The sequence below is a fragment of the Pipra filicauda genome, unplaced genomic scaffold (assembly GCF_003945595.2).
Source record: "Pipra filicauda isolate LSUMZ 115617 unplaced genomic scaffold, ASM394559v2 scaffold21_size4447388_pilon, whole genome shotgun sequence".
NCBI lineage: Eukaryota > Metazoa > Chordata > Aves > Passeriformes > Pipridae > Pipra > Pipra filicauda.
Genome location: NW_024104332.1, coordinates 1,705,552 through 1,732,389, shown reverse-complemented (window position 1 = coordinate 1,732,389; position 26,838 = coordinate 1,705,552). Strand labels below are relative to the sequence as shown.

Below are 26,838 nucleotides of genomic sequence, written 5' to 3'. Positions count from 1 at the left end.
AACATGTCAGACCCTTATTTGAGAAAGACCTAACCCCACTATGTTCATAACAGCATTTAGCCACCCATGTACCTTTAAAACATATTCATAATACTCTTCTTACTGAAGTACAACTGATGTATTTTTTCCATACATACATTTAAATGTTCCTCATAAAGTAAGATCAGTAAACTGTATTCTGTCTTATCAGGATAGCTGTACTGACCAAAGTCTTGGGAGTGTGAATGAGTCACATTTTTCTACTTGTACTCTTCACTGAAAGATATTTAACTTATCTCCTTGTAATGGCTTATAATTTTTAAACATTTAACATATCTTTTCTGGGACAGGGAGGAGTGGTCACATTAAAACCATAAACAGCATCTAGGTCATTCTCTTTCAGAATGTAGCTTGTTTCAGGAAATAAATGACTGGGTTAGGAGGCAAGGAAGGCAGGATTGGATGAACAATTATTCAAAAGAATGAAATGAAATCATCTTCTTCACCCATGCAGTACAGCAAAGGATTACAGACCACTGTACATATATCAAAACCAGCATTGATACAAAACCTTATTATTTCTTCTTATTGTCACTTGCATCAGCTAATTCTGAAGTCCAATTCTCTTTTATTATGATTAAAAACAAATTAAAGGTTATTTTTAACCTCAGGAACTAAAAACAACTTTAACTTTTCTCTCACCTTGTTACCACTGGGTCAGAGGCTCATGAGAAACTTCTAATTTAGAGAGAGACCTTTCCTAGTGTAACTGTACCTTACAAATCTCTAGAGCTGCCAAAAAAACCCTTCATCATTTCTGAGCCATTTATCAGGTGTTAGGACACTGGAGGGAACTGTGGTCTGCTGAACTAAGTCCGCTGAACAAGCTAAACTATGAAACCTCAGACAAGCAAATCTGCCTTTTAACCTTACGTTTTCTTTGTAGAGTGCTTCAAGGTAAATCAGCATCAGAGCAGCAGATATTACTATTACTTTATCAGATCAGACTCAGCTGGTGCAAGTTTCTCAGTTCCACTGACTTTCATATAGTAATAACATTCTCTTACCTTTAGGCTGGAACCTACATCACTGACTGCTGATACTAATTATCCCTTCAGTGCAATTTATTGCTTTTAAACAGGGCTGAAACAGCCTTTTTTATCATTGTGCATAATGATGACTGAATGTAATCAACAAAAACGTGCAGTGCTCTGTAAAAAGCACAGGAAATCCCTTCCTCTATATAGCCTTCCTTCAACTGCCTATAAACTCACACATGAAACAGCTGAATCCATAACTGTACATTCTCCTTGCGGATTACAGTCTCTTTAATGCTAACCCAATTAGGTCTATACACTGAACAGATCTGCAAGACTTAAAAGTCCTATGTAATTTTCAAGTTCACAAGAGGGATTTACAAAAAAGCACAGCTTTCTGTGACTTGTCAAAAAATTGTCACGGAATAGGATACAGAAATTCATGGTGTCAATGAGGCTTGATCTTGACACAGAGCTGAAAACTGAGTACACAGTCACTGTGATCACAGAACATTCATGGAAATTATGATCTTGACCTCTTATTAATGGTATTGCAGCTTACTAAAGGAAAAGGGCTTTTAAATCCAGCATATTTTAGGTTTTTACCCCTCCTCCCTGTTACGCTTTGTTGCTGCTCACAGCCCTCGGACTCTTGGTGTTTAGTTCTCAGAACAGTGAAGCAGAAGAGAGCTGAGATAAATTTATGTTCCCTTGAGTTCTGTGCCAGTAGATACTTGCATGCATGGCAAGATGCTCCCCTGCAACTCCTTCTCTCGTGTCTCTAGCTTTTCTGTTACAGGAACATACAATATGTGGCACATGAGATGGAGGAGTTTCAGCCTTACACCAATCAGAAAACCATTTATAAGAAGACTCCAAATATCTGAGGGGGTCCATGACATTTGGAATCAAAAACCCAGCCCTTACAGGTCCTGTGTAAAAGCCTCCTTCTGGTATTTAAACATAAGGAAAGAAAACTGTCAGGAATTCCTCTTTCTAATCTCCATGGACTACAGAATGACACCACCCACCAACCCTGGCCAAACTTCAAGACACTGATCACGTCTTACTTACATCCATAAACTCCACATTGGCTTTCGGACCAGTGGTCTCATTAAGGATCTTAATGGCCACAGGAATCTTGACGGTCTCTCCCTCAGGGACCCAGATACCCTAGAAAAAGAAGAAAAGGTGAGAGAAGACTAATGAGACGACAATCAGAAACTTCATTTAGGAGTTACAGTTCTTTTTGATGCATTCTTTTGATGCATTATGGAGATCAGTTATGAACCTCAGAACTGAGAATACACAAAGATATAAAAATAATACAAATCCCAAAAAACTACTTCTTGCACCAAAAGTAAACCCTGATGTAAAATGAACCATGCTGTATCAGTGAAAGTCCTCATCAAGCCCCTTTGATTTTCCTTCCAAAAGAGGATTTCTAAAGAGTAATGGCAGCATCGTCAGTGATGTACTTTTCCCACTGACTACTGATTCAGATAAAATTGAACAAAAATCTGGATTTTCTGTCTGGATTCTGATGCTCAACTCTGAAGCTATCTGGAAACTTTCAAAACTGATTATCACCAGGTCACAACATCATGCAGGAACAGGACACCCTGAGAACAATATATTTAGAGTGAAACATTTAGGGACTATTTCTCTAATTAATTGATGCCAGAGAATTAAAAGCTCAGATAGCTAAAAAGGAAATTTTAAAATTAAAATTCACAAATTGTGTATGTCTTGGCTACTTTTCCATCCTTCTTGACTATTGCTGTGTTCTTGTCAGCCTCAAGGTACCCATCTCTATTATCATCTAAGTATATTCAAACTGATTATTCATAAATCTATTCCCATGAGCTTGTAGTTACAGTGACCTGGTCTGTGCTTCCTTCCTTTCCTTCCCAGTTTGAAGACAGATGAGTGTCTGGCCTCCTTCAGCACTCTGACCTATCACACTGATTTGGCAGGTGTGGGTTGCTCCCAAAGGGCTGGGTAAGTGGTTTGACTTGCCCAATAAATCTGACTTCATGCCTCTGAGATTTGGACACCGCTAACAGATCTTAAAAAATAAATAATCTCTAACAGAAGTACTTTTCCCTTGTGGGTTCCGCGCTCACATCCTGCTTAAAGGGTGCATTTACAAAACTCATCTTTTCTATTTAAATGGAAGAAGCAGGAAGTATTACAGTTTAGCTAATGATATCATTTTACAAAGTATTATTACTATTACAAGACTGACGTGACACTTGTGAAACGAAAGACAAAGTTTAGCTTTCCAAAAATGTACTGCAAAGCCACTGTGTAAGAACAGAATGACAAACTCTGATACTGCACTTCAACAGCAAGACAGCCCTGCCTGTGTAGCCCTCCTGCACACAAGAATGATTGTGGCTGACATGCCTTTGCTCACCAAGAAATAATGTTTGCATGTCTGATTAAAACTTAAGTCAACACCTGAGCCTGGAGATGCGCTCCTCCCACATAATTCCAATATCCTGTCTATCCCAGCTATGTAGGACTCATGAACCCATCCATGGGATGGGGTGCTTCACTGCAGTGCAGAACTTGACTGTTCCAAAGTTAAATGAGGGAACTCTTTGCTGTATAGTTAAGACTCTTACCTTGTATACAGTTCCAAAGGCTCCAGAGCCAAGAACCTTGACTCTCTTCAGCTCGGTTTCCTTTAGGATTCGAAGCTGTGCTTGGTTGGGCGCTGTGCCACTTGGAGTCAAGGGTTCCACAAGCTATGAAGGAAAATTCAACAATCTTAAATATTTGTAAATGTGAAAACCCATCAGAAGTTTATACTGAAAACGACCAATCCAAATAAATGCTGGAACAAGACAGTGGTGGGGATCTGTTGACCACTGACCTGCCAACTTGTGGAGGGGTTTCTCACCTTCAAAAGCAAATGAGTAATGCTACAAAACCAAGAGACCTGAAAAAGCAAGTCCTCAGCCAACATGTAATAATTTCCACCAGAAATTGCATGATGGAATTATGAACTGGAAATTGAATTGGTGTCACAATAACACACCCAAGGACTTTTGCTAATGGAGGCAGTAGAAATATTTTCTACATGACAGAAATATAGCATTTATTATCAATGCACCACATTCTATTTTTTCCCATTTTAGTGTCTTTTAAGTTGACCATATTTCTTTTTAATAGCCCTGACTTAATGGCTCATCACATTCTTATTCTGTTTTGGGCAAGGGACAGTTTTTTTGAACTTCTGTTTTACCACAGAGGAGGACAGCTTTAAGGAGAAAACACCTTATAGCAGACCACTAATTTATAACAGCCACTAATTTACTGCAATTAAACAATTTGTTCAAGATGTCTCAAGAAACTTTGTAAATGAGCCACAATGGCACATTCAGTTAAAAATGCTCTCGGATCTCAGTGTTATACCATCTCTGTCAAAAAAACAATGCTTCTTTAAAAATAAATTAAAAATACAAGAAAAGGACAATTCTCCAAACAATGAAAAACAGCCTTTGCCTTTACAGGATGAGGAAAATAACTCATGGCTACTCCTACTCAAATTGTTTTGAAACCACTGCAGCATTTCAAAGCTGCCTGTTGACAAGGCTAAATGCATCATGCTCTGCAGTTTGAGAACTACTTTTATGGCCTTAGAGCATAATGAACTACTTGATTAGTTGATCAGATTAATTAGTTTTGTTCAGGAAAAAACACCAGTATTCAGAAATTAATGGGGTAAGAAAACACAACATAACCAAACAGCAACAAGTCAGGTTATCACAGAAATAATCTGCAAGCTGCACTTGATTTTAGAGTGATTTCTCTTCCCTCCTCCTTCCCACTTTAGATGTCCAGTACTTATACCATAAAAGAAAGGCTTACTGTAAAAGAAAATTAGGCAGTTTGGCAGCATACTTCTGTAGTTTCAGTTTGTTAAGGATGAAAAGAGCTTTTGTGCCACAGTCCACCAACACAGGTATGGCAGGGAGAAGTAGAGATGTGTTGTGGAGATCTAAAAAAGGCTCACAGAGTTTTATGGAGAATGATCTACATAAAGAATAGGTCTATTACAGCCTCCAGCTAGAGAGACAGACTTCAGCTGAAGCTATGTTGCTTGTGTGTTTATCTTGGGCTGCTCCTGACTTAATCTTCAGTTTCTGAGCCAAGACAACAGCTTCCCCACATGTTCAGTAGGAGGCTTGGTCCCTAAGGACTATTGTCAGCCACAGTTTTTATCTGACAAAACGGAGAATGATAGTTGGACTTCAAAGTCAGTGCTTCCCAAATGCAGTGAGAACTACCTGCTAAAATAATTTATGCTTAAGTAGGAGCTGATACAATGGTAAGATTTATATATCTAAAGGCATTGAATATTGTTAAGCTTTTTATAAGCTGAACAATATTTACCAAGCAATACAAATTCTAGCCAAGCATAAAGATACTTATGCAAACAGATTGGGGATGCATAAATCGTTTACTCCCAGGCTCCCAGAGAAGAGTGGGAGCAGGACCCTTGGAAAAGAACTGCAAACAGCCTTGTTAATAAAGCCTTACTCAAGATTCACTAGCTAACAGTATTCCCAAACTTTATTATTTTCCAAAAGGGGACTCTAATTTAAAAATATTATAATTTGCAAAGTGTCTCAAGGTCTGAGACACTGAGAAGACTTGCAGCAATCACCTTTGCTGTAGCTGACAGATAACAATTTAACGTTATGTTTAAATATACTTCCTAGATTGCCCTTCCACTACTGATGTTTCAAAGAGCAGGATGAAGTGGGTACAGCACTCTGCTATAGCTCCACTGCATATTTTTGCCAGTAGAACTGTGAACTTCAATTGATTAAGCTCCAGGAAGTATCTTGTCTTAATAAAATACATTATTATTACTGATCATGACTACAGACTTGGCAAAATCTGGACCACAAAAGCATTGTAGGCACTGGGAACAACAGTAAGTGACAATCTCTGCATTTAAGTATTCCTGATGAGCTTAAGTTTGTACCAGAACTTGCTGAGGGAACTTACTCTAGTCTTAAAAGTTGACCTAAGTAGATACTGAATGAGAACCTGTAATATTTAATCATGAGAGCTGCTAAATGTACTGATGAACTAGGACAGATGTTCAGCTGAGAGCAGAATGGGAGTTCAGGAACGTGGTGGAACATGCCTTTGTGATCATGGGGAACTTCTTTTGGTCTTCCAAAGCCATGAATCTATATATGTACAGAAAACTAGAATAATGAAATAGCTTCATTCTTTCCATTAGTTTAGTCCGCACAAGTTAGCAAAAGGATTTTTACAGATCTCTCTGGTAACTGGATCGAAGACCTTAACATCTTTAATAAAAAAGCAGAACAGACCTGCATATCTTTTCAAATAATCTGTGAGAAGCAGCGCACTCTCACCTCGGTCTCCAGGAATCTTCGCAGCGCTCTCTTCTTTTTAATGCTTTTGCGCCGAACATACACGGCAAATGTCAGGCCCACAATGACAATGATGAAGAGGCCACCAATAACTCCCGCAGCAATCAGAGGGGTTCTAGCAATCAGAATCAGATATTTTATTTTTAGGTAGGGTGAGAGACCAAAGAATGGTTGGGTACATAAAACACAGTCACCTGGAAAGCTTACTGCCTTATGACCAGAATTCCAGTCCAAATGGGAAGCCAGAGCAAACACATTAATATATATGGTATGACTGCTTGTTTTTAATCAATATACCAATTCAACTTCTTTTTCAAACCACCATGCACATGTGAGGAGTCGTGTGGACAAGGAAACACAACATGCACTTTGATGGCAAACGCAAATCTGCAATGGCAAAATGAGGATACAGGTACTGCATTTTCCTGCAAGAGCTTTAACTACGCTGACTCTTTGGCTCCACCTACATTAACTCACAGGCTTGTGAATTTAGGGGAAAACTAATGAAAAATTCCCAATACCAATATAATATGCCTTCCTGAGTATGGAAGAAGTCAGAGGGAACTTCATAGACAAATCTGGTTGCATTGTACTTGTACACCTTCCTCACGTAGAGGATATTTATATTTGAACAACATAATCCATAGGAGAACCACTCACCCTCTTGGAACTCCTGGTTCGTCACTACTACACAGAAACATTTTTGGCCAGGGATTATGATTGCACCCACCCAGTTTTGCTGTGGCTTTTCAACACAACCAAATCCCAAACCAAAAGACTGGTGTGTTGGAACCAAAAAACTCCTGTGAACAATGCCAAACAAGGCTCAGCTTCTGCACAAGACCTGTTGTCCCTCTTCTACTCCTTCAGCTCCTTTGAGCTTTCCAGGCTCTTGAGCAGCATGAGCTGCAGTTACTAATTTGTTTTTCCATAGTGATAAGATATAAAGGGTTGGCATCACAGTAGATACTATACAAGCACTGTCTTAGAGAGTCATTCCGTCTTAGGTGCCTACATTTGGAGATCACCTACACAGGCAGTGGAGAAATCAGGCTCCCTGCAAAGAAAAAGTCAAATCAATACCTTAAATTAGGCATTTGCACAGCATACCAACAACTTACCAACAAAAACACACTCAGAGAATTTAATATCCCTCCAACAATGGTAGAACAGTTGCTGGAAAGATGGGTAAAAAGAGACAGCATGACAACTGCAGAGTATAGACAGTGCCAAAACCACTGTCTGGTAAGTACAGGAAACAGGTTAACTGTCGTCAAGCTTGTGGAAATATCACATGATGATGAAAGGTACATTATGGCCTATTAATAAAAACGTACCACACAGCTACTAAAAATTTAAAGGACTCTTCCACAGAAATAGTAAATTGATTTATCTGACCCTTTATTCTTGTTTTTACAACTTTCCACAAAGCAGAGCAGTGGGAAGCAGTGCCACTTAACCTGGTTTGGTATATGAAGATGTGTCTACATTACCACTGAGAAAGCCTCATACTACCACAACTAGGTATTCAAGCATCATATTTAAAGCACCATTACCATGTTTTCCCAGGGAAAACACATTGACAGTACACAACACTTTTTGATGGAAACTCTAAAGCCTGCAAATAAAGGAAGCTGAATGTTGTCTGGCTGGGAAATGGATTATGATGTTTGCAAAGCACAGGTCCAGCACCACTTACTCCCCTGGCAGAGACATCCCTCCTTCAGCGTGTCTGGCCTTAAGACACAGGGCCCTTTCTAACCCCACTGGTTACTGTGTGATTTTGAGTGCAGAGCTCACATTAAAGGACCTGGCATGACCATCCAAAACAATGTTCCTCTTCATTTGCTTGTCTTTCCATGTTGCTGATGCAACAAACTCTTTAATAGGCAATTATGAAAAACACTGGACATCAAAAGACTTCTATGGAGCTTGTACTGACTAACACTCTTGAGAAGAGGAATTTTTTTAATTCACTTTTATACTGTATGAACAATCATACAGTATAAATGATTGACATGGGGAGGAACATAGTCACCAAAGAGGAGGAAAAGGCTGAGTTACTTAACACCTTCTTTGCCTCAGTTTTTAACAGTAAAGCAGGTTGTCCTCAGGACAACTGGCTTCCAGAGCTGATAGACAGAGACAGGGAGCTGAACAGCCCCCTGTAATCCCGGAGGGAACAGTTAGTGACCTGCTGAGCCACTTGGATCCTCACAAGTCTATGGGACCAGATGGGATCCACCCTAGGGTGATGAGGGAGGTCGTGGAAGAGCTCGCCAAGCTGCTCTCCATCATCTACCAACAGTCCTGGCTCACTGGGGAGGTCCCAGGTGATTGGAAGTTGGCAAATGTCACACCAATCCACAAAAAGGGCTGCAAGGAGGATCTGAGAAACTACAGGCCTGTCAGCCTGACCTCAGTGCCTGGGAAGGTTATGGAGCAGATCATCCTGAGTGCAATCATGCAACACCTACAGGTTGGATCAGACCCAGCCAGCACGGGTTTAGGAAGGGCAGGTCCTGCCTGACCAACCTGATCTCCTTTTATGACCAGGTGACCCACCTGGTGGATGAGGGGATGGTTGTGGATGTGTCTACCTGGACTTCAGCAAAGCCTTTGACACCGTCTCCCACAGCATTCTCCTGAAAAAGCTGGCTGCCCACGGCTTGGACAGGGGCACTCTGTGCTGGGTTAGGAACTGGCTGGAGGGCTGGGCCCAGAGGGTGGTGATGAATGGTGCTGCATCCAGCTGGTGTCTGGTCACCAGTGGTGTCCCCTAGGGATCAGTATTGGGCCCAGTCCTGTTTAACATCTCTTTTGACGATCTGGATGAGGGGATCGAGTGTACCATTAGCAAATTTGCAGATGACACCAAGCTGGGGGGGGAGTGTTGATCTGCTGGAAGGTTGGAGGGCTCTTCAGAAGGTCCTGGACAAGCTGGAGAGATGGTCTGATTCCAACGGGATGAGGTTCGACACGGCCAAGTGCCGGGTCCTGCACTTTGGCCACAACAACCCCCTGCAGCGCTACAGGCTGGGGACAGAGTGGCTGGAGAGCAGCCAGACAGAGAGGGACCAGGGAATGTGGACTGACAGGAAGCTGAACATGAGCCAGCAGTGTGCCCAGGTGGCCAAGAAGGCCAATGGCATCCTGGCCTGGATCAGGAACAGTGTGGCAGCAGGACCAGGGAAGTGATTCTTCCCCTGTACTCAGCGCTGGTGAGGCCACACCTGGAGTGCTGTGTCCAGTTCTGGGCCCCTCAGTTCAGGAAGGACATTGAGGTGCTGGAGCAGGTCCAGAGAAGAGCAACCAGGCTGGTGAAAGGACTTGAGCACAAGTCCTATGAGGAGAGGCTGAGGAAGCTGGGGTTGTTCAGCCTGGAGAAGAGGAGGCTCAGGGGAGACCTCCTCACTCTCTACAACTCCCTGACAGGAGGTTGTAGCCAGGTGGAGGTTGGTCTCTTCTCCCAGGCAACCAGCAGAAGGACAAGACGGCACGGTCTTAAATTCTACCAGGGGAGATTTAGGTTGGATATTAGGAAGAAATTGTTTACAGAGAGAGTAATCAGCCATTGGAATGAGCTGCCCAGGGAGGTGGTGGATTCACCATCCCTGGAGGTTTTTAAGATGAGACTGGATGTGGCACTTAGTGCCAATCTGGTAACCACGGTGGTGCTGGATCAAGGGTTGGACTTGATGATCTTGGAGGTCTTTTCCAACCTTATTGATTCTATGAATCTATGATATAATTTTTAAAAAACATCACTGAACCACAGACTGACAAAAGAGGCAGGAGAACTTGCCTTTAAAGTGCATATGAATAACTAGCATAATGGCTTTCAAAGCAAATAATTAGTTTTATGATTCTGTGTACACTAAAAATGGTCCAAATATTATTTACATGATAGGTCATAATAAGAAAATGGTTCCAAAGGAGATATAATAACTAGTGAAGAAAATTAAAGGAAGTTACACATTCCTTGAAGCCCTTTTATTTTTTATAAAGTACAAGGGGGGCTCAAAATGGATCTTTATGATCCATCATGTCAACTCTCACTGACTTTCAAAGAATGATCTCATCATCTTTACCAGGGAATTGAAAAAAGCAAATAATTTTCAATAATTTCACCAAACAAGCATTTTAGTCTTTAATGTGAAATATGCTGTAATTAAATATCATACCTGAATTTTCAGGAGGCGCCATTTAAACACACTATTAAGCAAGCTTTAAAAGGAAGTGCGAAAGGAATAAACATATTTAAATGCTAAATAAGTAAGTGAAATACAGAAAAAATTCTATTTTCCACTCAAATAGTGATCAGTTGCTTTCACTCCGAAGTCCACTGCCTTTGCATCAAAAAGCTTTCAGACCCAAACATCCCAGCCCTGAATGGATGTGATTGCACACTGAGCAGCTTCTCCACCCTCTGCTGCTGAGCTAAGCCCCAAAATCAACAGCCCCGTGGGTTATTTGCTCCAGGACCAAATGACCGGTCCCTGCCATAACAGCTTCCTGGTACCAGCAGTGCACACCACCACTGCTTCGAAACGCGCGCAGAGTATTTACTAAGCCCGGTTTTCGGGGTGTCACCTACAGCATTTTTACTTATGTCCATTAGGCCGAGTTTGCTTTTTCTCTCTTCTGCTGCTACCGTCCATTCTCCTGCATCGTTTCTCCACTATTTTTATGCTTGCAGTGCAAGCACGAAATCATTACATTTAACACCCTGATTGAATTTCATTAACCAGCTATTTACCTTTCTGCTTGGTAAAGCTGTTCAACACGGGTCCCTGCAAGGTGGTACTGATCAGAGATGTTGCTGAAGGCACAAAACTTTCTCCCATTTTGTTTTTTTAATCCAATCCTTTTTTGCATATGCACTTAGCCAACAGTTCGGCTTCACAGACAGCTGGACACACAAATCTCCTTATCTTTAATGGCATTAAGGGCTTAATCCACTTACATTTTTGTTACGTTACTGTCTCACCACCACCTCAGTGCCTGCAATTCCCTATCAAAAACCCCCATCCTGTTAAGAGTAATTTTTAAAAGCATGGAGGCCTGATAGGGCTCAGAAAAGCTAAACTCAAGCAAGGAGTGGTAGCTATGTCAGTCCAGCCTGTTCAGCACAATTAATGGACAGCCAAAAGTCGATCCTACCTCACATTTCTCAAAGCTCCATCACTAACCCACCAACAATAAAATCCTGGTACAGCCACTGTTTTCTTTTATACACTGAAAATCTACTCCAGAGTACGGAAACAATCTCTGCTAGGTGCTTCTGGACTTTTATGCTCATCAAAACAGAATTAACAGTCCAAGAAATATGGCCCTGAATCAGAATTCAACTGCATATAGTTAATTTGCTATCCCCCACACCTCCCTCAGCTGAAGACAGAATACCCAATTAATAACTGGAAAAGGCAACAGCAGGGGAGACCGTGGGAGGGGAAAAAAAAAAAATCACACCATGTGAAAATCTTAAACTAGAAACCGTGTATCTGTGGCTAAAAGTTGAAAGTAAGATTCAAGTATTCCCTTACGAGAAATGAATAATATCTGTTTCCTTTTCAATGTGTACTGTGTTTTCATATTTAGAAGCATGTAACACCCACTCCCACAAACCAAAACTGAGATTGCATTCAAAGTTAGTATTCCAAGACAGATAAGGATGCTCAACAGTGGGGCTCATATCATTCTGTCCACTCCAAAACATCAGAACATCTGCAATCCCCATGGTGCCTTGAGGCAGGTATTAAAGCCTAATTACTGACTTAGATGAGTACACCATCTCACAGTTTTGACTGGAGAGTTCAGCAGAAGCAGGGAAGGAAATTGAGTTGTGGTCCATGGAGTAAAGCTGACAAAGAACACCTGCTTCTATATCTTTGGCATTAACCCACCTAGTATGAGACGTAAAGAAATTTAGCTTTGAAGTCAAACTGTTAAAGGGCTTTAAGTTCCTCTCTCAACCTTCCCTCCTTTGAGATTTTATCTATATATCCAAACAGGATTCATTACAACCTTGAGTATTTGCTAAGTAGCTCCTTCTTGTAAATCTTTGTTATCGAGGCATTATTTTTTCCTCATGGACGATTTGCACATTCTGCATTCCTCACCCCTTCCATCAGTTCAGCTGACTTTGAAGCTGCCCTTTTAGAGATCTGACAGATTCTGCTAATCCTGGAGCGATAATCTGAGTATTTAAAACATACGAGATAAACAACCAGACAGGGAAGCAAATTTGTGTATATTAATAGCTTCTCTCTGCTGTGCAGTACACCCTGGCAGAGATCTACAACCACAGCTTCCAGAGTGACTGGTGTTCGTGAAACGCAGCTCCTCAGGGTGGGAAGGATTCATCTAATGTTATTCACATCAAGATGTGCTTTGCTTTTTATTTTTCTTTTTTTCAAGAACAAGGCTCCCTTCCCCCTCCCTCCACCTAATCTGAGGGCATTTGAATACTGACAAACGTCACTATTTATGTACAGACTAGGAGTTTTTATCTACTGTTAACACAACTTTTAACTCACAATTGATCTCAGAGTTACACAATTATTACCCACTTCAATTTAATCCAGAGATGGGCAAACTGTCAACTAGCCACAAATTTTCAATATGCAAAATGACCTCAGAGTTGCAGTCTATGTCTGGGTCCACTCAGCTGTTAAACATCACTAAACTTCAAACACAGCTTTGATTTCAGCCAAGGTTAATGTGGACAAACAGATATCTACTGTCAAAATTGCTTTTTCCTTACCCACACTGGTTCCTATATCAAAGCCTTCCTCAAGCAACCATTTTAAGGACATTTCTAGATCACTACAATCAAGTTACCTGTATGCCTAGAGATTTTTCACCATTTTTGCCAAATGAGAACAACATGTACAGAACAGACACTTGCAGTCTCTAGGTGACAGTGCACACACCTTCCTCCTCTAGCATATCACCAGCCAAGATGTGCTGTTAGGATACATCAAAATGTTTCACATATGTTGACATCATTTACTGAAGGTTTAGACATTTTTTGTTCACACATTTTTGTTTACTGAAAATATAACACCGACAAGACACAAACATATTATGTGCATCCCTTAAATTGTAAAAGTATGCTTACTCATGCCTTTTTTTTTTAAGAAGGTAGGAGTCCTCATTTCACTCAGAAAAATAAATGAGGATAAAGAAAAAATACTAAGTATAGCTTTGAAAATTAATACAACCTAGCATTCTAGACATTATTATGTATTGATTATAGATTTAAGACATCTTATTATCATTAAGCACACACAGTGCGCAAATAGATTTCTTTAAAACTAGTTTTAAATCTGAATGGCGTAATTCAGAACAACCACTGTTAGTTTTCACTATAAATGACCAAGGACTCTCCATTTTAACTCCCTGTTAACAGCTAAACAGGAATGACTACTGAAATCTCTGGAATTACATCATCAATATGGAGGCTTTTTATGGGCTTCTCTCCTGTAAAACCGAAAAGCCCAAATAACAACTCTTGCACTCCCTGTTATTTTTAGGCTGAGATTTTTCTTTCCTGCCTCAACTTAAAAAAGGAATGTTATTCTTAAGAACTTGCACAGTTATTCTGTTTTGAGGCCTGTGCTTTAAGCAAACAGATTAGTATTCTTTTTAAAATATGCCAGGTCAGGCCCCATATAAAGTAGATTGATTTGTCTGTGACACAAAGCCAGTTAAACCCCCTAGATCGGACTCACAGGTGAAGCCAGTTCATCAAGTAAAAGAGCAACCATCTTTATAAACTTGTCATATTGCCCAACTTCTTTGGGAAGAGTAATATTTTGCTTTAAACAAAGGAAGCTAGAGCTGTAATGACTACAGGCGTGGAGGGACTGCTCTGAAACCAAAACTATCAAAGTCAGCTCAAAGAATTTCTCTCTGCACAAAGAATTCCAGTTAGAATCAGTCAACTACGCCTGCTTCTCTGCAACCAGTGGCAGTCAACTGGCTCATCATGTCGGTGTACATGAAATAATTAATCAAGAAATAATTAATCAAGAAAACATGCTTTTCTCAAATAGAAACAAACTACTTTGGTGGCACTGTTTGCTATTCATTCACTGTCAGATCCAGAAGTACCACAGAGCATGTTACATCACTTGAGAAATACCTGGTAGTGCCCATATTAAATCAGTAAGTAGGCAAAACATTCAGTGGAAGCTGAGTCAAACCATAAAGAATAGAGAATATGAATGAATGTTCGGGAGGATTTAACAAAAAAAAAAAAACATGAGGAGAAAAACTGCTTGAATATGGTGCTCTTCCTTCTGTGACTTTTTTTTAACACTTTCCTAATCCCACTGGTGGAAAGTGCTTGTAATTCACTTCAGTTCTAGTTAAGTGTTTTCTGAAATTGAGCTATTCAGCATAAGAAATATCCAAACCCATACATGACTACACCTGTAGACTGCATAGGTGGATTGTCCACCTTTAAGGAGTTGCAAGAGGAAGCTTTCTCTACCTCATGCCCTTCATTTTTACTTTACTTCACAAATCATCATCTTTCTTTTGCAAATGCATTGATCTCTATTTTCATACCTGCCTCTTTTGACTGCTTTTTTGGAATGCTAGTCTTTCCTGAGAGCAATTGTTCAGAGGATTTAAAGAGCACAGAGCAGATATTTTCTCTAAGTGGTTGTGACCCCTAGACTCTTTCCTGTTTCAGCTTCGAATGATATGGGGTAACAAGCATTTGCTTTCACAAGCTCCAGGAGTATTTCACAGTAGGGAACCTTCAAGGACTGTATTTGGGGACCAAGACTGACATTCTATCCTGGATTCTCTTCTCTGCAGTTTTGTCGACTTTATGTTTCTCCTTTATGAAAAAAATTCTGCACCTTAAAGTGAGCCCCAGTCTCTGCTGGACCACCTCTCCAAGGGGAACAAGTCCCTGCACATGAGGGAGCAGTCAGTGCAGCACTTGACACTGGTAAAGGGGAAAAAAATTCAAACATCTAAACTGAAAGAGGGGAAATTTAGGTTAGATATATGGAAGAAGTTCTTTACGTTGAGGGTGGCGAGGCATTGGCTCTGGTTGCCCAGGGAGGCTGTGGCCGCCCCACCCCTGGAAGGGTTCAAGGCCAGGTTGGATGGAACTCTGAGCAACCTGCTCTTGTGGAAGGTGTCCCTGCCTGTGGCAGGCGATTGGAACAAAATGATCCTTAAGGTCACTTCTGGGATTCTATGAAAACAAAACAGGACATGAGAAACTAATGAGAACAGAACCGTCACATTATGTTCCTGATCCTGAAGTTTTTTATCATATCCAATCATTTGTTCTGTAATAAGAGCTTACATGGGTTTCAGTTGAGGTTTTTTTAACAAGAGGTGGCACTAAAGCATCTTTTGGACCTATGTTTGAGATCAGAGTGCACAGAGGGCTTGTAGTAGGATGTGTTTGTAAATACACACCCATATATTATTCATGTATTACATACATTCATACATATGTACAATTGAAAATCTTTCCTTCAAAATTGAAATCAAAATAGTAACACTTCAACATAATAACACTTCATTCTGCACTGGCATAAATATATTTATAAATATATCATTTGAGACATTTATTAGAATGCTAGTAATGGCCACAGTGCTTTTAACTTCAACATACGTTTTAGCTACTCATCATTTGAGTTCTAAATATGCAGAAGTTATCTTTGTGAAGCATAGCAGGGAATAAATGCAGCCAGTGCCCATAAATATTGAAGAAAATCCAAGGTAGATAAAGAGCAGGGTATAAGGAATTTCTTTGAGTATGCCTGATGCTGCTTTTGGATTTATCACTATTATTTTATATAGATAGTGTACTGTCTAAACATCCTACAGAATTATATCAATCATTAGAAAATCACGTTTGATTATTGGGGAAAAAAAACCTCACATAAAATTGATAGTCTCTTTCTGACATAGGCTTATACAGGATTATCTCCTGTACGATAATATGCTGAAAAATTCTTCCATGTCCATGACTTATCAGTCATCTCCCAGTAGTTCTTAAATTACCAAGTGAAGCAGAGAGAAACTCTGGAATATCTTGCAACTCCTCTTAATTCTAGTCATCATCCCACTGCCAGCGCTTCCCCCAGAGGCTGTTCCAAAAAGAAAAGTTCAGCTTAGAAGCTCTGAACTCACCCACTTTCACTCCTCTCCTCCTTTTCCACAGCCACCCCAAGGAATCTCTTCCACTTCACTGTCTGTAAAGCAAGCCAAAGGAAACCAGCCTTTGTGAGTATCATCCTCATCAGCTATTCTCAGCTCTGCTGCTGATTTTTTTTGTGTTTATGTACACAGCAACCTCCTACCATCTCGATAGTCACAGATGTGACTTGATTGGAAAAGCAGCTTGTGTCCATGCTGAGGGTACTGCTCAGGGTAACCTACACTCTCCAACAGCTGTTTTATTATTATTATTTTGCAGTACAGTATGGTCCACATAAAGGAAAATGATCATTTAGTAAAACAGCTCTTCCTTCTCCCAATTTTCTCTATGATGGAACATTACTGAACTTACTGAAGATTCTGCCTTATCTGGGCAGCTTCCAAATGTTAAAAACCTCATCTTTCCATAGCTGCTCAAATCCCAGAAGAGAGCAGGCCAAGCATCTGGGGAAACAGTGATCTGGCTTAAAAACCTTGTTCCTTTTTCAGCCACAAACCCCTTCCTTTCCCTGTGACCCCAAACTTAGGTACCAGCCTTTCTGTCAGACAGTGGATGTCTGACAGATGCTGACTTTTGTGCAATTTAGGTCTCAAGAGCTTTTGAAGCTCAAGACAAAAAGGAGAAAGAAGGCAACTTTTTTTCCCCCTGCCTCTGTTGTAAGGAAGAGAAGGAATGCTTCCCATCCCACTTCAAAAATCTATTTGAAATATTTAAGTCATCAACAGCACAAAAAGGCTGATGAAACCTTTAGAGAGTACACACAAATATATTGCTAGAGCTATAGGTTTTGGCTTGCTTTCTTAAGGGTACCCTTTTTCTTACTGGAATTTTTCTGGAAAGTGCTCCCTTATTTTAAAAATCCATTGATTAAAAGGTGACTCAAACACCACAAAGTTTGGCGTTCGTAGCCTGATCCACTGGTTGACCCAGGAAATCAAAGTACAGAGAGCTCACCCAAAGCTGAAATGGTAAGATAGCGCTGAACTTAGACTGCATTCAAGTTATTTACAAGCAGAGGATATCACTGCCACGAGGGAGGGAAAAGCATTTCTACCAGATATGGGACTATTTTAAAGCAAGATATTATTTCTTCAATCTTTTCTTTATTATCCTATTATCCTTGTGATTGAGACTACACATATTAACAACTAGTGGTCCATTTTAAGGCAGGAATACTTTTTACCTTGTCTTTTTTCCCTCCATCGGCCCATGAGGGGCAGGGAAAGATGTAATTCACTTCTGAAATTCACACAATTTCTTTGGGAAGGTTATTCGATCAAGCAAAGCAAAGCAAAGCCCACTGATACAGAGCCCACTGACATAACCTGAAAATATCCCAATGGCTGATTCAAGCCTGCTGGGAATTTGGAGAGACTGGTTTGGCCACTGACATGTTGGTGAACTGCCTGACTGGAATTAGTCCTCTTCCCTCCAGTGTGCCAAGTCAATGCAGCTTCTTTGCTGCTGACAAACCAACCCACAGGATCTGTATATCCTGGTCCATGCTCCTGGCATTATTTTCAGATGAACATGCTATATTGCCAAAAGTAGGCATCACAGTGTCTTGTCTCCTCTTCAGCATGATCTCCAATGACATCAGATCTACAGATTCTAACTTGGTTGAAACTTAGCAGCATTAGCTGGAGCAAAAGAAATGGCAACAAACTGAAAACACATCCTCTGCCCTTTTGTTTTTCTACTTTTCCACTGTCACCTCTCCTTTTCACTCATGTTAGGGTGCTTTACAGCTTCTGTGCCTTCTAAGCTTCTGTGCTACTTAATTTCAGTGACATATATAAACATCATGAGGTTTACTACAAGTAGGTAACTATGAGTTAAAATGGGACAGCAAGTACAATAACATGTAACAAAAATCCAAGTGAGTATTTTAAGAGGCAAACAACACACAGGTGTATTGCTTTGATGTCCTGTGTTTCTAAAGGACACACTGTGTCACAGGAAGAGCATTGGGAGTCTAAGACAAATTGAGGAAACAGTTCACACTGCTTATTCTAAATGTTGATTGCATTTCAGACAATTTTCCTTCAAGTATTACAAGAAAAACTTCATATCATTGACAAATCAGGGATTATGTCATGACTGGACCATGTTTAACCAAAGCTTGGCTGTTGTCATAATGGTAACGTTGTATTTGCTCTCAGAGTTCCTGCCACAACTCTCCAGTATGAGACTACCAGATCTGCTAAGAGATGAACCACAACATGCAAATACAGTTACCTCCTCACAACCCTTTGCCAAAGAAAAGCTCAATCAGAACCAGCCAGCACCTGTTTTTCATGTTATCCCACAATCTTTCCTTGCCTGTTTCATCATTTGCTCAATCTCAGATAACTACAGAAATGAGTTTCTACATTATCTCCTATTGATTAAACAGCCAATATGTCTGCAAAAGAGCTTGTTCACCAGCATGTGAAGATGGTGTCATTAAAAATTTACATCAGATTGAAAAAAAGCGTGAAGTTTTCTGACAGAAGTACAGATAAGATCTGAATGAGTTTCTGGTCTCTCATAGAAAAAGACTACTAATGAACAAGAATATGTCAGTGTAACAGAAATCTTGTGTAAAATCACGTGGAACTCTCACTCTGTGTCTCATCACAGCTGACATGAGCCAAAGCCCAGGATTTTGCAGCTAGATTTGCTTGTCTGTGTCCAATTCAGTGCTAGGAATCAAAATTCAAAGGAGGTCCTAATCTTAGAGCATGACCAACGAGCTGGAAACTATCGTCACGGACATGGAAGCGCTATGTCACACTGTGAGCAATGACAGCAGGAACCAGGGCAATCCTCTGCACCAAGGATCTGTACAGCACAGCCTCCAGGCTCAGCACAAACTCATCAACTCATCACGCTTGGAGAAGAGAACACTACTAGGAAGAATAATTCCAGGGATTAATAACCCTCATTAGAAATGCACTGGCATTTTGCTGCTTTGAATGCCTTTCAGATTTCATCCATTTCATTACCTCACAGACAGACACCCTGCCCCCCTTTTCACTCTTCTAGACTGGCACCACCCTTGACCAAACTTTTGCTCCTTACTTGTTTACTCTTAGAGGATAATCCAGCTCTTTCACTTTCAGCCAAAATAAGCTTTCGCATTTGAGTTCCCAAACTTCTTCACTTCAAGGCACAATGTACTATTCCTGGCTCTTCTCTAAAGCCTCTCTAACACACAGTACTGAGAAAACAGTCACCTCCTCTGAAGGTACAGGGTTTACCTTCTTGTTCAACTCTACACACTACCACTGCAACAAGGTAGAAAAGAGGCAAAATATCTCTAGAGAAAAGAGATGTAAAGGAAGCTGAACTAACAGAGAGAGGGCATGGCATAGGAAATTAATTTAGTATTAGTCCCCCTTTCCTACTAGAATTTGAATGCAGTTATTTGAAACTACTACCCAAAGGTACAGATAAGTTATATGACATTTTCCCATCCTGCTATTTCACTTTACAGCACGGAAAAAAATTATAGTAAAATTAAGTAATTTGGTCTGATGGCTTAATTTGATAATGTTCTCTTCCTGCACGGCTGCTGGTATTTGTGGCAATGCTTCCACCTTTGGTAAGTGCTGCAGCACAACTTTCCATACATAGCACCAAAAGACAGAAGTTTGTTCCTTCAAATCCTATAGTTTGTTCCTTTGTTCCTTCAAATCCTATAGTTTGTTTAATTAGTTTACCATTGTGTTTGCAGGCTAGACACTGATAAAATAATAATTGAAAACTGGTATTTCCATTTCTGCAAAAACAAATGAAAAAGACTCACTGTCAACCATACTATCATCATTTACAAGTTATCCACTATTTTTGATCCAATGCTAGAAAAACTGTTGCAAATTAACGGAGAAGTAGAACACACATTTTTGTATGTAAACTAAAAAAAAAAGGTAATGTCAATTGCAGACTTAAAATGCAAATTCTCATCTGCATCAAGCATTCTACACTCCATCATTCCAGCAAATATCTATCTAGTGTCAAATAGGCAATGAAAAGCGTGCATGGGGGGGAAGTTCTTGCAAGATTACTTGATAGATACCAGAAAGGAGTAAATCTGTCACAAACCTAAACACAGCCTCCACCTACATGGTTTGACACACTAACTTTGATCTGAAGAGATCTAATAAAGGAGACTTAGCTGTATAGATGCTTACAACATCAGCACAGTACTACAGATGTACTGCTCTAAAGAAACCCAACCAAGAGCTTCCCGTTTTATGCTGGAATTGCAGTTCTTTTATCACCTGACAGGTCACTGAGTAAGCCAGAACGAAGAGAATTAGGTGGTTGGACTCTCAACTCAAATACATCTATCATGTAAATTTTCTAATTATGAAAGAGCAACAAATCCTACATTACACAGGTAGATTGGAAGCAAGACCACAAGGTTTAGTTCTGATTTATTATATGTTACATATTAATGTAACATTAATGTAACCATTCCTGAGGTTTAAACAACGCTACAACTTACATATTTCTAAAGCTCCTCAAATTTAATAATAGATAGTTCATTAATATTAAATCTAAATTAAATCCTCATTTCCAGCCATGAAAGAAAACCATTGTACAGAGGTCAGATATATACTGTTGCTTTATAATAAAGTCACTTCTTCATGGCACAATTTTATTTCTGCATTGTATATTATTTGTGTAGCCAAACCAATACAGACACAAAACACAAGGCCCATTTAGCCTGATGAGAAACAAGAGCAGAAACCTCTGTAATCGTGCTGTGTGTTGTTTTCCATTCTAATTCAATTCAAATTTCTCAATGCTTCTTGTCTTTCTACAGTAACCTATCATGTTTGGCCTAATCACTTCTTATTTTTTCTGCCTATAGTTTCAGTGAAAATAATTTAGTCCATTTTCCAAACAAAGAATTTTCTTATTTTAAATGTATTTGAAAATTCATTTTGCAAACAGTGGTAGCAAAGCAAAGGAACCCCCACAAAACATCAAACCAAAGCTTTTACTGAGATGTCCCTGCAAAGAATTTGGTTAGGACCTGACAAAACTCTATTCATGCTACCTTGTCCCACGCTACAAGTCCCTGGAGGTTTCTGCAAGAAACCTGCTTGCTTGCTCTGTAAGACTGGGTGCTGCAATCATGAATATTACCCAAACCCATCTAACAAGCACAGCTGCTGAGAAACTTGGTCAACGAGTATCAACAGTCTCAAGATACTGCAAGTTTTTCGCTCACATTCCATTCTTTGTATAACAAACTACCAGAAACAAGAGATTTCTGGCCTTATTCTATCCTGTGCACTCTCAACAGGATCCTCAAACTACTGGAGCCACAGAACAGATTTTAAATAGTGTTGTGTGAGAATTAGTTCTTTCATTCATGTCAAAGGGGTACTCCACATGTATCCCTCCCAAAGCTCCAGACAGGGAAATGCTGTTGCAACAATAAAAGTGCCCTCAGCAAAGGTCTGGCTTCAGAATCAATTCAGTAGAGGCAAGTTCTCACACAGAACTGGGATTTCTCTATCAATCTGTCCCAAACAGATCACAGCTCTATCCAACCCACAGAGGCAGGATCAGAAACTGCTAGTTTTTCCAGTCTTGATTCATAAAAAATAAACCTGTTTCTTCCACTGCTCTGTTCTGATACAGCATCAGAAAGCTCCATATTAAAAGTCTTTCAAGAGTAGCATTTTTTACCCATCAAGTAACATAGCTTAGTTTGTACTCACGGATCTTATCTTCCCTCTTATTTTATACAGAGATCCTCTTCCCCTCCAGAACTATATTATTTTAAAAAATGCAGGGCATATGGAACACTTTCCTCCAAGCAGTGGAACAGAGCACCATGAAAGCAATGAACATAAGCAGTTTATTAGAAGTGGTTTCCCTTCCCCAACAACTACTCAAAGCTGCTGTGAAATTCTATTGAAGTCATACTATGCCAGGGTCCAAAAGAGCTATGAAAGGATTTGCCTGCATTACAGAGGGTTTACTGTTAATTAGCTCTTGTAGACACACACAGCACATAGAACCAGATTTTTTTCTTTTGTTGAGGAAGTGATGATTTGTTGAGAGGATGTTCTTTTTTGATACGAAGCTAGCATTAGGATTGTAATTGGAGTTAACATCTACACATCATTCTGTTTAATCACTTGAATATGGTGAGCCTGGCTAATTAGTTTCTGTTAGTTAAAAGGGAAATGTGAATGAAATTTTCTTGGGGCATAAACAGGGACATCAGCTTACTCAGACCAGTAACATCAAGGTCCTGGTTCTTTCCTATCATATCAACTAGGTGCTTCTGATCACATTTTTAGATTTACAATCTCTCATGCACTGGAAAACAGAAACTTCACTCCTCCTTTGATGACCTCTCCTCTCTGAGTATTAAGCTGAATGAGTCAGGGGAAGAACGAACTCACCTAAAATTCATACTTTAAGTAAAAACTGAGTCCACAGCCTCACTTCAATAACTGATTTAGCCAAACTTTCCTGGTGGACTTGGGAGAAAGGCAGTATAGGAGAATCACCTTTCCTGACTGCCTAGAGTATTTTCTTAACAAACAGCAAAGCATTATTTTTACAGATTTTGCATCTTCCTTTTAGGCAACCGTTATCCCAATCTTGGAAGCAGGCATAATCCTCTTTTTGCTCTTTCTTTGAGAATATGCTGGAACACACTATTATAAGTTATTCCAACCATAGAAACCACTGACTGCAGTTGTCAGAAGGTTTCAAAAAGAGGAGTGTCATTGTAATAAAGGGGCAGGAAAAGAGGATGGATAACTCCTTTGGCATCCTAGAAAATTCCAGCCTTCACTAGCTTTGGTGATTTCTAGGAAATGCTGACATGAAAGGCGGAACCAAAAATGAAGCCTTGCAGCAACAATCTAGTGCCTACTCACTCCTCTCCCAAAAGGCAGAGAACAGGAAGCACTATGAGAAGCTAGGAAAGGCAGGACACAAGGCTCTTGCTTTCTCTCTGTTCCCTGGGCTGAGATGTTCAGCACAGCAGGGAAGGACAGAAAGGGACAGAAAGGAGGGCACAGAAGCAAGTGAAGTTAGTTATGTGCCACCTCAGGACTCCACCTTGCACGGGGAATTCTCTACTGGCAAGGCCTGTCCCGTTCCTTCAGGCCTCCGCGTCACCTGAGCATCCCAAAAAGGTCAGGCAGAAAACCTGCTCAGCAAACTGCCTTGGTGAATCACACAAATTCCAGTCAGCCAACACCATGATAGGGATGTTATGAATTAAACACGGTATAAACATAGACAAAATGGCTCACAAATGTGAGGGAAGGCTTTCCCTGCTGTATGATTTGCCCACAGTAATTCAAAAGCTATAATGACAATAACCAGAATTTGCAACTAGCCACAAGCAGAAAGGACACTAATTTCTCCCAGGACTTCTAACTTAGTTACAGTTTGAATTTTTTCTGGCAGCTCAGAATACAGTGAAAGCCTTCTTGAGGATAAACTAAACACACTGAAAATTAAATATGGGTCCTCACAGCAGAAAAAAAAGGCACATGAGATCCAGCAAATAACCTTACAGTCATTTGAAAAATCTATCAGGTAGGCAGAGGAAAAGGGCTCAAATAGCCCAAATATGTGGCGTTGAGCTGAAACCAGGAAAGGACAGAGTTTATTGCATCCTTCTGGACAGAACTCTGTTGAACCTAAAGGTTTAAAAAAACCAAAAAACCTATGCAGAAAGACATACATTGCCAAAAGCAACATTTTTTTCCCATAAAATTGAAGGGACGAAAGATAAGCAGAAAAACTGAAGTTTCACCAGTCATTTGGAAACAAGCCATGTGATGCACATCTGATTCATCTTTATTAAACACGACAGTAAGAATTCCTTTGCTATTCTACCAGACTCCTACAAAAGCCTTCAAGTCAATGGATCATGGCATAAACAATTTGCAAACCGTAAAACTGGAAAGAAAAGCAACACTGCTATAAAAATGGAAATAGGAAAAGATGAGGAATATCTTGTTGTTTGGGTTAAAGCCCTGCTCTCACTTTCAGCTGCCTGAATAGCAGAGAACTCCACCCCCTTCAACTCGCTACTAATTCACATCAATGCAACAAATTTAAGCCAAGGGATAAGGGTCAAAATAATTGTTAATTAATTTAAAGTCAATAAGTCTCAGGAGAACAAACAATTGTTAAAGGGTCATGAAGAAGGTTCTATCTAAAGTTAAATGCTTTTATTTTTTATCCAATACCATAATAAAAAGTAACACTTTGCCAATGCAGTTTTGCCAGTTTTTAACCCAAACAAAATGAACCATTTTCACACACAAAAAAAGAGCATAATTTCATGAATCTAATATGGAGGTATGAAATTTCCTTCTTTGCCTTGAAAGTGAAAGAATACATACTGACATTTAAACACAGCACAGTAATTTTCCTAAAATAAATTCAGCAAGGTTGGAACAAACAAAAATAAGGCCATCAGATCTAAAGGAAACATTTGAGGGTCTTCCCCCTCAAACTGAATGGAGCAGGAAATTATTCAGCTGAGCAGAATAAAACAATTGCTTTAATTTCCACCCCCCCCCCCTTTATACTTAGCTTTACTACCTTAACAGTGGATTCAAGGAGACAAAACCTGCAATTTACACAACACAAACCCCAAATTAAACACTGCCTGCTAAGACATAGCTTAAGCTTGGCACACCACTAGACAACACTTTCTTGGCTGCTGTATCATCATGTTGGAGGTTCCACTCCATTAATTCCACTTTGAAATACAGGACCCAATCTAACATCCACAGGGATTAACAGGAGCCTTCCCATCGAGTTCTCTGGGTGTTTGGCAGTACCTCTAGAGGTGTATTTACTGCTACCTGAACATTCTCAACGCAGAGGCAAGTTTTGGAGTTACACCACTTGAATTAAACTTGACTGGCTGTTGGGCTAATGGAGGAAGGTAGCAAGTAGCCTGCAGTGCTACAGGAGAGCTACACTACAGCCCACAAGTTGTTCTTCCTAGTATAGAGCCCTCAATTTTCCCTCAAAAAGTGATTAAAAATCCAATTGATGAAATACATGGTATTTTTAAATTGGTTACCTAAGAACTTCATCCTTTGTAGTTTGGTAAGGTCCTTAAACTTAAGCAAATAACAAAACATTTTCTGTATTTGTGCTTTGAGTAGAGTTGATGAAACGGAGACTTTTAAAACTGATTTCTTGTTTTGGGCAAGCCTGTTCAAATGAGTGCACCTGAAAAGGAATCCCCACAGAAGTATCTCAAACTGGATATTCCAGATCAGAAAGATTAAAACAAAACATAGAAATACTGAAAAATGCGGTCATCTTTTGTTGCTTATTAATTGGTCCATGAATTAAGTTGGAACTGATCCTGATTTAACAAACAAGTATATAATTTGATAGCATTTATAAAGTGCTGTTTTTCAAGTGGAAATATGTTCTCCCCCAACAGCTAGAAATAGGAATATTCACAACAGGTACACAACTAGGAAGGAAAGGCAATCTTAAAATCTTTTTAAAAAGACAAGAAAAAACCCAAAGTAAAATCCATAATGAGGTGAATTTGTTTGAAATTATATATTATTCGTCTAGTCTTAGCTCAGGACAGTAATCCCCAAACCTGGAAATCATACTAACCAGTTTGAATTTAAAATTAAACAAATGAAGGGCTTTCATGAAAAAGAATGCAGAATACAACCTACATTAATTTGTTTTAATTGTCATTACTGAAAAATAAAATTGCTGCAAGGTTACAATTCTTTTTTTGACAGAAAACGAAAAAAAACAAATAATAGTGTTATGTGAATTAAGGCAGAAAATCGGTTTTGCTAAAACATTTACTTTTTTCAAGATAAGGTGTATGGACGAAAAAGCTTCATTTGATTTTAAACTCTGTCTTAAACAAAAAACACCAACAGAAAACAAGTAAATTCTAAGAGTTTTCATCATGTTTTCTTCTAACAAAATTTTATCTAGAAACAAACAAAAAAACTCCAACAAAAAAAAAGGCATTTTCTAATCGGCCTAAATGAGCAAAATACTTAATTTGCTTTCAAATGGAAAAGTAAATTTGGATGTCGAGAGGTGCATCTCACTTAAGGGCCAACCGTATTTGCCCTGCTTTTCTGGACAAACTGAATAGTATGACATTCCTGTGGCAAGAAGGGCAGGACCCTGTGTACAGAGAATGGAAAGGTGGTGGATGTTA

General features: G+C 39.7%; 1 protein-coding gene across 4 annotated transcripts in view; it reads right to left on the bottom strand.

Annotated features, from left to right (window-relative positions):
• ERBB4 (erb-b2 receptor tyrosine kinase 4) overlaps nucleotides 1–26,838 on the bottom strand; it is a 605,247-nt gene that overhangs the window by 114,949 nt on the left and 463,460 nt on the right. For all 4 annotated transcript variants that reach the window (XM_039381400.1, XM_039381402.1, XM_027735643.2 and 1 more), the window contains exons 17-19: nucleotides 6,422–6,554; nucleotides 3,647–3,769; nucleotides 2,091–2,189 (exon numbers count right to left, since the gene is read on the bottom strand). In XM_039381400.1, the coding sequence (XP_039237334.1) occupies nucleotides 2,091–2,189; nucleotides 3,647–3,769; nucleotides 6,422–6,554 (355 nt within the window). The remainder of the gene's footprint in view (nucleotides 1–2,090; nucleotides 2,190–3,646; nucleotides 3,770–6,421; nucleotides 6,555–26,838) is intronic.